Consider the following 12,946-nt stretch of genomic DNA (forward strand, 5'->3'; position numbering starts at 1 on the left):
TTTTATCATCGATGGAAACCCAGATCGTAGTTCAGATTAAAACCCGACTCATCGCCGGCTCTACCTGTCCACCAACCGGGCTCAGGACCCAGACCTGGACCCTGACATGTCTGCTGGTTTAAGTCCCAGTGTGAGAAGGAAATGAGTCTGAAAGAATCTGTGGTTCTGACAAGCAGCAGGGTGCCGGACCCTCAGGTCCAGAAGGAGTCCTGAACCCATTCCGGATCCAGGCACCCAGTCACGTGGTTCATTAAGTTGCCAAACTCTCCTCCAGAAACCTGATCAGACGGCCGATCGGAGGCCCCGGAACCACGTGTTGGAAACGCCAGACCCGTTTGTGGTTCCGGGTTCGGAAAACCGTATCGTGCCTGTTGGACTTTGTTCCGGAGGTTTTTCTTCGCTGTGCACGCGTCCTGATTGAACGGGAGCGCGCAGACCTGCCTGCAGCTGATTGATGATAATCACCGGGACGTGCACGCGGGTTTCTCCCTCTGATGCGCGGGCCTGACACGCCCCCAGCCGGAGCTGGAGGAGGAGGAGTTGGTTTCCGCAGCTGCACCTGAGACCGGACAAGCCGCTTCTCTCCCAGCCGAACACTCAGCGGTTCGGTTCGGCTGTCAGGACCCGCCATCCTTTTCTCACAGCGGGGTCCGAACCGGGAAGCAGGTCCGGGTCCGGTTGAGGAGCTCTCCCTGATACCTGCTGGACTTGTTGCGGTGGAGACCTTTCTGCAGCTTTACCAGAACCAGCAGAACCCGGACCGGTTCTGGCCTGACTGGACCGGAGGTCTGACTCCGTTTGGCCGCCTGTCCTCCTCCTCCCCCCCCCGCGGATGTCGCCCCGCTCCTCCGCTCCCTGAAGCCAGAGCTCCGGGGCAGGATGGCGGCAGGGGTCGCAGCCTGGATGCCGTTCGCTCGCGCGGCGGCCGTTGGTTGGATGCCGGTGGCCAGCGCGCGCATGCCGGCGCCCCCCAGGCAGGAGCAGCGCGCGCGGGACGGGTTGATGGTGCTGAACGTGAGCGGGACAAAGTTCCAGACGTGGCGGGACACGCTGGAGCGGTACCCGGACACCCTGCTGGGCAGCTCGGAGCGGGACTTCTTCTTCCACCGCGACAGCAACGAGTTCTTCTTCGACCGCGACCCGGACCTGTTCCGCCACATCCTGAACTTCTACCGGACCGGGACGCTGCACTTCCCGCGGCGGGACTGCATCTCCGCGTACGACGAGGAGCTGGCGTTCTTCGGCATCCTCCCGGAGAGCATCGGGGACTGCTGCTACGAGGAGTACAAGGACCGGCGGCGGGAGAACCAGGAGCGCCTCCAGGACGACGCGGAGGACGAGCAGAGCAGCGAGCCGGTCCCCGCGGACACGAGCCTCCGTGAGAGCCTGTGGCGAGCCTTCGAGAACCCCCACACCTCCACCATGGCGCTGGTCTTCTACTACGTCACCGGCTTCTTCATCGCGGTGTCGGTTCTGGCCAACGTGGTGGAGACGGTTCCGTGCGGCGCGGCGCCGAACCGGGTCCGGGAGCTGCCGTGCGGCGAGCGGTTCGCGCTGGCCTTCTTCTGCCTGGACACCGCCTGCGTCATGATCTTCACGGTGGAGTACCTACTGCGCCTGCTCGCCGCGCCGAGCCGCTACCGGTTCGTGAAGAGTGTGATGAGCGTGATCGACGTGGTGGCCATCATGCCGTACTACATCGGTCTGGTCATGACGGACAACGAGGACGTCAGCGGCGCTTTCGTTACGCTGCGCGTCTTCAGGGTCTTCCGGATTTTCAAGTTCTCGCGACACTCCGCGGGACTTCGCATCCTGGGCAACACGCTGAAGAGCTGCGCGTCCGAGCTGGGCTTCCTGCTGTTCTCCCTCACCATGGCCATCATCATCTTCGCTACCGTCATGTTCTACGCCGAGAAGGGCTCCAGCGCCAGCAAGTTCACCAGCATCCCCGCCGCCTTCTGGTACACCATCGTCACCATGACAACGCTGGGGTAAGTGATGCTGGCTGGTTGGGGGGGCGGAGCTTTGGGCCGTAAAATGGGCGGGTTCGTTGTTGAAGGTCTGAACAGATGTGTGAGGTCTTCCTCCTCCATCGTCGTCATCGTCATCTGATCAGGTCTGTTCAGTCGGACCTGATTGGTTGGCGCCGAACAACCTGACCCGGTTCAGGTTTCCAGTGGACAGCTCCAGACTGGACCTGGAGAGGTCCAGATCTGTCTTCATCCATCAGAGTTCTGCTAATGCAGGAGGAAAATGTTTTAAAATTCCTGCCTTATAAAAGAATAAAAAGAAGAATTCCCGTAGAAAGAAGGAGTGACTTGTAAACATGTCCACAGTAAGAACTAGCCGATGTCTTGGTGGACGACACGCCTGGTAAAAGTGTGTCTGTTTAATCCGGAATAAAAGTTTGCTGCAGGAACAGAGGCTGCCTAAAACATGCGCTTTGACTCTGCGTGTGTGCAGGAGAGACAGATGAGGGACGGATTACCAGACGGTTAACGTGCGTTAGCAGCCGACACCTCGCCATGCCTCGTCACTGCTGACTGATATCACAGGTTAGAACTCTGAACATTTTACCAGCCGCTGCTGCTGCTGGTATAAATCAGAAAGCTGGATCTCCTCCTGGAGGGGTGAAGTGGGGGGGTGGTACGCCAACTCTACGTTTTCTGTCCTTTTCAGTGTGAAATGGTCCCACACTGCCACTTTTCAGTCTTTTCCTCCCCTCTTCTTCATTCTCTGCCATTAGAGACCAAAGCAAGGAGGATCTTCAGACAGAAAGCAAAGCGCTCGCCGCTGCTGGTGGAAATGTCCGTCATCAGTCCGGCTGAAACAGTCAGACTGTACAGACACACCGTAGGCCACAGGCTCTGCTTTTATACATTTTATACATGTTTAGATGTTTATATGTTTACTGAAACAGTGATGTCGTCCCTCCGAGCAGCGCAGTGGTCTGAGAACGATGCAGAAATGAACAAATATCACCACCTGATGTTAATTACACGGAGCCTCGAGGTAAATAATTTGCCTCGATCAGTTTGTACTTGAGTTACAGTTAGTTAACGTTATTAGTAATAGTTAGTAATCATTGTTAGTAATTGTTAGTAATCGTTAGTAATCGTTGTCAGTTATAGTTAGTCATCGTTGTTAGTAATAGTAATCAGTTATAGTTAGTCATCGTCGTTAGTAATAGTAATCAGTTATAGTTAGTCATCGTTGTTAGTAATAGTAATCAGTTATAGTTAGTCATCGTTGTTAGTAATAGTAATCAGTTATAGTTAGTCATCGTTGTTAGTAATAGTCATCGTTGTCAGTTATAGTTAGTCATCGTTGTTAGTAATAGTCATCGTTGTCAGTTATAGTTAGTCATCGTTGTTAGTAATAGTCATCGTTGTCAGTTATAGTTAGTCATCGTTGTTAGTAATAGTCATCGTTGTCAGTTATAGTTAGTCATCGTTGTTAGTAATAGTCATCGTTGTCAGTTATAGTTAGTCATCGTTGTCAGTTATAGTTAGTCATCGTTGTTAGTAATAGTTAGTCATCGTTGTTAGTAATAGTTAGTCATCGTTGTTAGTAATAGTTAGTCATCGTTGTCAGTTATAGTTAGTCATCGTTGTTAGTAATAGTCATCGTTGTCAGTTATAGTTAGTCATCGTTGTTAGTAATAGTCATCGTTGTCAGTTATAGTTAGTCATCATTGTTAGTAATAGTCATCGTTGTCAGTTATAGTTAGTCATCGTTGTCAGTTATAGTTAGTCATCGTTGTTAGTAATAGTTAGTCATCGTTGTTAGTAATAGTTAGTCATCGTTGTCAGTTATAGTTAGTCATCGTTGTTAGTAATAGTTAGTCATCGTTGTCAGTTATAGTTAGTCATCGTTGTTAGTAATAGTTAGTAATCGTTGTTAGTAATAGTTAGTAATCGTTGTCAGTTATAGTTAGTCATCGTTGTTAGTAATAGTTAGTAATCGTTGTCAGTTATAGTTAGTAATCGTTGTCAGTTATAGTTAGTCATCGTTGTTAGTAATAGTTAGTAATCGTTGTCAGTTATAGTTAGTCATCGTTGTTAGTAATAGTTAGTAATCGTTGCAGCCCTAATCCGCTGTCAGGTCAAGAACCGCTGTGGTCCATTTTCCTGTGACGCCCCCCCAGGAAACAGTAGGGGTGGGAAAATCGAATCGAAAAATCGAATACCGAGATTTTTTGCTTTACAATTTTGAAAATGGATTCTTTACCAAAAAATATATATTTTTCCCAAATAAATAAAAAGAATCCATGAAAAAAAACTTATTTAATTTTGTTCTTTTTTTTTTTTTTTTACCAGTTTTTTTGGGCATTATAGCAGCAGAATGATGGTCTGGTTTACTGGTTTGTTTTTCCTCATTGAAATCAAGAAAAATGACCAAAAAAAAAAAGTTTTATACATTTTATTTGTTTTGTTTTTAATCTACAAATGTCAGCAATATTGAAGAATTGTGAGAATCGCAATTTAATTTTTGCTGATTGTTGCTGATTGTGTTATTGTACCCATTTTTATGTACAGCACTTTGTGATTTTTATCTGTGAAAAGCGCTTTATAAATAAACTTTACTTACTTACTTACTTAAATCAGCATCCAAAAAATCTGAATAGAATCAAATCGGAGAAAAAAAACCATATCTTTACAGCCCCAGAAAGCAGCTCCTTCACTTTCCTCCTCTTCCTCGTTTTAGTCCGTCACCTCGGGTTGGTCATGAAAAATCTTTGATGAAACCATAAAACAAATTAATAAAACCTTCTTCTGGGACACATATCCCGTCCGATCGCTGACCTGTTTCCCGTCCGATCGCTGACCTGTTTCCCGTCCGATCGCTGACCTGTTTCCCGTCCGATCGCTGACCTGTTTCCCGTCCGATCGCTGACCTGTTTCCCGTCCGATCGCTGACCTGTTTCCCGTCCGATCGCTGACCTGTTTCCCGTCCGATCGCTGACCTGTTTCCCGTCCGATCGCTGACCTGTTTCCCGTCCGATCGCTGACGTGTTTCCCGTCCGATCGCTGACGTGTTTCCCGTCCGATCGCTGACCTGTTTCCCGTCCGATCGCTGACGTGTTTCCCGTCCGATCGCTGACCTGTTTCCCGTCCGATCGCTGACCTGTTTCCCGTCCGATCGCTGACCTGTTTCCCGTCCGATCGCTGACGTGTTTCCCGTCCGATCGCTGACGTGTTTCCCGTCCGATCGCTGACGTGTTTCCCGTCCGATCGCTGACGTGTTTCCCGTCCGATCGCTGACCTGTTTCCCGTCCGATCGCTGACCTGTTTCCCGTCCGATCGCTGACCTGTTTCCCGTCCGATCGCTGACCTGTTTCCCGTCCGATCGCTGACCTGTTTCCCGTCCGATCGCTGACGTGTTTACCGTCCGATCGCTGACCTGTTTACCGTCCGATCGCTGACCTGTTTACCGTCCGATCGCTGACGTGTTTCCCGTCCGATCGCTGACGTGTTTCCCGTCCGATCGCTGACGTGTTTCCCGTCCGATCGCTGACGTGTTTCCCGTCCGATCGCTGACGTGTTTCCCGTCCGATCGCTGACGTGTTTCCCGTCCGATCGCTGACGTGTTTCCCGTCCGATCGCTGACGTGTTTCCCGTCCGATCGCTGACGTGTTTCCCGTCCGATCGCTGACGTGTTTCCCGTCCGATCGCTGACGTGTTTCCCGTCCGATCGCTGACGTGTTTACCGTCCGATCGCTGACGTGTTTCCCGTCCGATCGCTGACGTGTTTCCCGTCCGATCGCTGACGTGTTTCCCGTCCGATCGCTGACGTGTTTACCGTCCGATCGCTGACGTGTTTACCCCTGTGTTGTGATCCTGGAGTCAGGTTCCCCACTCACCGTGTGATCTGATCTGAAGTCGGTAAACCTAGAAAGTATCACCTGTCTACAGCACTGAAACGTGACCTGTGACCCCGCCCCCACCTGCAGTCACACCTGAACACCAGGTCTAGATCGGTTTCAGCTGCTGAGGATAATGGGGAACTGTTGTTGATGATCCAAGAAGGATCTGGTTCTGGTTCTGTAACACAGTCAGGGATCTGCAACATCATGTGTTACGTCTTATTTTGGACCTGCTTATGTGGCACCAGATGGGTACTGCTGGACTGGACTGGTTCTACTGGATCATGTGCAAAGGAAACTGGATCACATGAAATTATGTGGTTCCTGTCTAAGGACGGATCTAAACAGATGAGGCGTCCCCCACCTCCTCAGTAGGACTGACGTCTGGATGGAGACGATGTGAGGCGTCCCCCACCTCCTCAGTAGGACTGACGTCTGGATGGAGACGATGTGAGGCGTCCCCCACCTCCTCAGTAGGACTGACGTCTGGATGGAGACGATGTGAGGCGTCCCCCACCTCCTCAGTAGGACTGACGTCTGGATGGAGACTATGTGAGGCGTCCCCCACCTCCTCAGTAGGACTGACGTCTGGATGGAGACGATGTGAGGCGTCCCCCACCTCCTCGGTCAGACTGACGTCTGGATGGAGACGATGTGAGGCGTCCCCCACCTCCTCAGGGAGGCCGACGTCTGGATGGAGACGATGTGAGGCGTCCCCCACCTCCTCAGGGAGGCCGACGTCTGGATGGAGACGATGTGAGGCGTCCCCCACCTCCTCGGAGAGGCCGACATCTGGATGGAGACGATGTGAGGCGTTCCCCACCTCCTCAGGGAGGCCGACGTCTGGATGGAGACAATGTGAGGCGTCCCCCACCTCCTCAGGGAGGCCGACATCTGGATGGAGACAATGTGAGGCGTTCCCCACCTCCTCAGGGAGGCCGACGTCTGGATGGAGACAATGTGAGGCGTTCCCCACCTCCTCAGGGAGGCCGACATCTGGATGGAGACGATGTGAGGCGTCCCCCACCTCCTCAGGGAGGCCGACATCTGGATGGAGACAATGTGAGGCGTTCCCCACCTCCTCAGGGAGGCCGACATCTGGATGGAGACGATGTGAGGCGTCCCCCACCTCCTCGGAGAGGCCGACATCTGGATGGAGACGATGTGAGGCGTTCCCCACCTCCTCAGGGAGGCCGACGTCTGGATGGAGACAATGTGAGGCGTCCCCCACCTCCTCAGGGAGGCCGACATCTGGATGGAGACAATGTGAGGCGTTCCCCACCTCCTCAGGGAGGCCGACGTCTGGATGGAGACGATGTGAGGCGTCCCCCACCTCCTCGGTCAGACTGACGTCTGGATGGAGACGATGTGAGGCGTCCCCCACCTCCTCGGTCAGACTGACGTCTGGATGGAGACGATGTGAGGCGTCCCCCACCTCCTCGGTCAGACTGACGTCTGGATGGAGACGATGTGAGGCGTCCCCCACCTCCTCGGTCAGACTGACGTCTGGATGGAGACGATGTGAGGCGTCCCCCACCTCCTCAGGGAGGCCGACGTCTGGATGGAGACGATGTGGGGCGTCCCCCACCTCCTCGGAGAGGCCGACGTCTGGATGGAGACGATGTGAGGCGTCCCCCACCTCCTCGGAGAGGCCGACGTCTGGATGGAGACGATGTGAGGCGTCCCCCACCTCCTCGGAGAGGCCGACGTCTGGATGGAGACGATGTGAGGCGTCCCCCACCTCCTCGGTCAGACTGACGTCTGGATGGAGACGATGTGAGGCGTCCCCCACCTCCTCGGAGAGGCCGACGTCTGGATGGAGACGATGTGAGGCGTCCCCCACCTCCTCAGGGAGGCCGACGTCTGGATGGAGACGATGTGAGGCGTCCCCCACCTCCTCGGTCAGACTGACGTCTGGATGGAGACGATGTGAGGCGTCCCCCACCTCCTCAGGGAGGCCAACGTCTGGATGGAGACGATGTGAGGCGTCCCCCACCTCCTCAGGGAGGCCAACGTCTGGATGGAGACGTTGTGAGGCGTCCCCCACCTCCTCGAGGAGGCCGATGTCTGATGATACATGGTGAAGACATGATGGAGACATGTTAAAAAACATGTTTAAGACATGTTGTGTCACAAGAGATAATGAACCCATAGAGCAGGTTAGCAGCTTTTTAACTGTTTAATGGAGCAATCACCAAATAGACCAGATGGCTGATGTCCAAGGTTCTTGGTAGACTCTGGGGAGGCAGGGAATGATCCAGGCAGGCAGACAGGACTGGCTGGGAGGATGGTCCGAGCGGGCAAGGCAGGCAAGGCAGGCAAGGGCTGTGGATTGTCTCAGGTGAGGTTTACACCTAGAAGAGGCAACGATCCAGCATCGTCTGGTGAACAGCTTGGGTCTTATAAACAGGTGAAGAGCATGATCCTGATTCTGCTCAGCTGTGCAGGCTTAACCACAGGCCACGCCTCCGCCAGACACCACAGAGAGCTACCTCCAGGTTGGAAATCCATGACAGTACCCCCCCCTCAAGGGGAGCCCCCCGGCAACCCACCAGAGCAGGACCGGTGAAAGTCCCGGATGAGCTGACCATCCAGAATGAAGGAACGGGGAACCCAGGAGTGCTCCTCAGGGCCATACCCCGCCCAGTCCACCAGGTACTGCAGACCCCGACCACGCCGACGGACAGCCAACAAACGGCGAACAGAGTAGGCAGGATGACCATCAACAACCCAGGGGGGCGGAGGGGGCCTGGAAGGAGGGACCAAGGGACTGAGGGAAACAGGCTTCAGCTGGGAGACATGGAATGATGGATGGATCTTCATAGAAGAGGGCAACCGCAGCTTCACCACCATGTGATTGATGACCTCCAAAACCTCAAAGGGTCCGAGAAACCTGGGAGACAGTTTGAGACTCAGTCTGTAATGGAATGTTCTTAGATGATAACCAGACCTTCTGACCTGGAACGTATGCAGGAGCCGGGGTCCTGCGCCGGTCTGCCATGTGCTTGTTCCTTTCAGTCGTTCGGACTAGTGCTGCCTTAGCGGATCTCCAGACTCTGCGGCATCGCCTCAGATGATGAAGCACGGAAGGGACAGCAATCTCACTTTCATGAATGGGGAAGAGCGGCGGTGAATATCCTAGAGAAGCCTCGAATGGAGAGAGACCTGTGGCTGAAGAAACATGAGAGTTATGGGCATATTCAATCCAGCATAGATGGTTGCTCCAGGTAGAAGGATTCTCAGCTGCAACGTATCGCAAGGCTGACTCCAGTTCCTGATTCATCCGCTCAGCCTGGCCGTTGGTCTGTGGGTGGTAACCAGAACTGAGACTGACAGACGCACCCAAAGCTTTGCAGAAAGCCTTCCATACACGAGAGACGAATTGAGGACCACGGTCCGAGACAATATCTGTGGGAATGCCATGGAGACGGAAGACGTGCTGCGAGATAAGCTCAGCCGTCTCTAAGGCAGTGGGTAACTTGGGAATAGCAACAAAATGAGCTGCCTTAGAGAACCGGTCGACAATGGTTAGGATTGTTGAGTTACCTCGGGAAGGGGGCAGGCCGGTGACAAAATCCAATGCAATGTGGGACCAAGGCCTTCCAGGCACTGGGAGGGGACGAAGAAGTCCGGCTGGGGCCCGATTGGATGTTTTACTTCGTGCACAGGTCGGACAGGCAGCCACATATTCTCTTACATCCTTGTCCATAGTGGGCCACCAAAAGTGTCTTCGAATGAGAGACATGGTCCGTGCTGCACCAGGGTGGCAAGCAATTCGAGAGGCGTGCCCCCACTGGAAATCCTGGGAGCGAACATTATTGGGTACATACAATAGATTTGGTGGGCCCGTACCTGGATCCGGGTTGTTTTGAAGGGCATCTCTAACAACTTCCTCCACCTCCCAGGTCACAGCAGCCACCATATGCATGAAGCAGGCAGTATAGAGTCCGGGTCCTCTGAAGTGTCATCAGGGCTAAACTGCCGGGACAGGGCATCTGGTTTGATATTCTTGGTACCTGGCCTGAAGGTGATACAGAAGTTAAAACGGCCAAAAAACAGAGACCATCTCGCCTGTCGGGGGTTCAATCTCTTGGCTGACTGAATATATTCCAGATTCCTATGATCTGTCCAAACAATGAAAGGTAATTCTGTCCCCTCCAACCAATGTCTCCATTCCTCAAGAGCCAACTTGACTGCCAACAATTCACGGTCTCCCACATCATAATTCCTCTCTGCTGGAGAGAGACGACGAGAGAAGAAGGCACATGGATGAAGCTGGCCTGACCCCGGCGATCTCTGAGACAGGATGGCTCCAACACCATTGTCTGAAGCATCTACCTCCACCACAAATTGACGTGATGGATCTGGTTGTTGGAGCACAGGGGCTGAGGTGAACCGGACCTTAAGTTCCTGGAAGGCCCTTTCAGCATCCACAGACCACTGAAAAGGAGACTTGGGTGAAGTGAGCTTGGTTAGGGGTGACACAACTTGACTGAAGTTCAGAATAAATCTGCGATAGAAGTTGGCAAATCCAATGAAGCGTTGCAACTGCTTCACAGACTCAGGCCTTGGCCAATCCAAAACTGCACGTACCTTCTCTGGGTCAGTCTTCATCTGCCCACTCTGGAAAATGTATCCCAAAAAGCAAATAGAGCTCGAGTGGAATTCGCACTTCTCTGCCTTTACATAGAGTTTATTTTCGAGGAGTCTCTGAAGTACCATCTGGACATGGGAAATGTGTTCTGACAGATTCCTTGAAAAAATGAGGATATCATCCAGGTACACGAAGACAAACCGGTTAAGAAAATCTCGGAGAACGTCATTCACCAGGGCTTGGAAAACTGCCGGGGCATTGGTGAGACCAAAGGGCATCACAAGATATTCAAAGTGACCCAGGGGAGTGTTAAAAGCCGTTTTCCACTCATCCCCTTCCTTGATTCGAACCAGGTGGTAGGCATTCCGAAGATCAAGCTTGGTGAAGACGGTAGAACCTGCTAGGGCATCGAAGGCGTAATCAATCAGAGGCAGAGGGTATTTATTTCGGACAGTGATCTTATTCAAACCCCGATCATCAATACAAGGTCTAAGCGTCTTGTCCTTCTTTGACACAAAGAAGAAACCTGCTCCCAGTGGTGAAGAAGATGGTCTTATTATGCCAATAGTAAGTGAGTCATTGATGTATTTTTCCATGGCCTGTCTCTCAGGTCTGGAAATGTTATACAAACGGCAACTGGGTAAAGGAGCCCCAGGCAAGATGTCAATGGCACAATCATAAGGTCTATGAGGAGGCAAAGACAGAGCTTTGGTCTTGCTGAAAACCTCAGCCAAATCATGGTACTCAGAAGGGACAGTAGACAAGTCAGGAATCTCACTCTTACTGCATGGAGTCGAGGTAGATGGCATAGCCGCCCTCAAGCAAGACTGGTGACATTTAGAACTCCAGCTGGAAATGGAACCGGTCTCCCAGTTAATGTGCGGGTTGTGGAGTGACAACCAGGGATGTCCTAGTACCAGGGGGGAGTCAGATGCAGAGATTAACTTAAACTCAATAAACTCAGAGTGGTTGCCCGACAACTTCAACTTAACAGGGATGGTGGTGTGAGTTACCTGCGCTAATAGTCGACCATCCAAAGCTTTAGCGGTCATGGGATGAGGTAGAGGTACCAAGGGTATCCCTGCCCTCTCAGCCAATTGTGCATCCAGGAAATTGGCTTCGGCACCAGAATCAATCAAGGCTGGGACTGTGAGAGTGTGATCGTGGCAAGTAAGGGTTGCTTCAATTTGTGTCTTGGTTGGGATCTCCGGGGCTCTCTTTATGCTGCTCGTCAGTACCCCGACATTTACTGACGAGCCCCGTCTTTTGGGCGAATGGGACAGGCATCACGAAAATGGCCCAATCGACCACAGTAAAAGCACTCACCAGACTGTAGCCGCTTCTGCCGTTCAGCCTGAGTGAGACGGGCTCTTCCCAACTGCATGGGCTCCTCAGCGTTGGCAACAGTAGATGGGCAGTTCTGGGAGGGTAAAGGACTGGGAGTTTGTAAATGTCCCAGAGATGAGGACAAGTGGGCTCCTCTTCGCTCCTTCCGCCTCTCACGGAGACGATTATCGATTTTGATAGTCAGAGAGATTAACTCGTCCAGGGTTCCAGGGAGGTCTCGAGTTGCCAACTCATCCTTCAGGGTCTCAGACAAACAGCTCAAAAAATGGTCAACTATAGCCTCGGAATTCCATTTGGAGTCTGCTGCCAGAGTTCGGAACTCAACCGAGAACTCCGCCACACTCAATGCTCCCTGACGTAAGGACATGAGTTTCTTGGCTGCCTCTCGACCACGTACGGGGTTATCAAAAACCTCTCATCTCCTCCGAGAATTCCCTATAGGTTAAACTACTGAGAGGTGAAGTTCCAAGATATGCCTCAGCCCAGGTTAAAGCCCGGGAATCCAGTAATCCTATGATATATGAAATCTTGGATCTGTCAGACGAGTAGGTCTATGGTTTTTGGTCAAACACAAGTGAACACTGTAAGAGGAATCCCCTACATTTACCTAAATCCCCAGAGAATGGTTTGGGGTCCGGGATGTGAATCTCTCGGTTGGGAGTGAGCTGTGGTTGTCCAGATACAGATGCTGAAGTAGTCGCTGTAGAAACAGAAGTCTGAGATAACTGGTTAAGCATGGTTGTCATTTTAGCTGTTATGTCATTCAGCTGGGATTGCATGGCTTGCTGCATATCACCCAGAGATCCGAGTATTCGAGCATGTTGGCCCAGAAGATTCCCCTGAGAGGAGACAGCAAAAAACAGTTCATTACCAGCTTCTGGTCTCTGGGCATCCATGGCAGTTTGATCCACTGGGTCCATCTTTGTGGCTGGATCGTTCTGTCACAAGAGATAATGAACCCACAGAACAGGTTAGCAGCTTTTTAACTGTTTAATGGAGCAATCACCAAATAGACCAGATGGCTGACGTCCAAGGTTCTTGGTAAACTCTGGGGAGGCAGGGAATGATCCAGGCAGGCAGACAGGACTGGCTGGGAGGATGGTCCGAGCGGGCAAGGCAGGCAAGGCAGGCCAGGGCTG

The 12,946-nt window shown here is 52.3% G+C and overlaps 1 protein-coding gene across 1 annotated transcript in view; it reads left to right on the forward strand.

Annotated features, from left to right (window-relative positions):
• Positions 1–879: 879 nt before the first annotated feature.
• The window catches only part of kcnd2 (potassium voltage-gated channel, Shal-related subfamily, member 2), a gene marked incomplete at both ends in the record, with an annotated part of 42,261 nt that continues 30,194 nt past the window's right edge, over positions 880–12,946 (forward strand). The window contains one exon of the mRNA XM_079263228.1: positions 880–1,991. Coding sequence (XP_079119354.1) covers positions 880–1,991 — 1,112 coding nt within the window. The remainder of the gene's footprint in view (positions 1,992–12,946) is intronic.

Source organism: Telmatherina bonti (genome assembly GCF_933228915.1).
Source record: "Telmatherina bonti genome assembly, chromosome: 23".
Classification (NCBI taxonomy): domain Eukaryota; kingdom Metazoa; phylum Chordata; class Actinopteri; order Atheriniformes; family Telmatherinidae; genus Telmatherina; species Telmatherina bonti.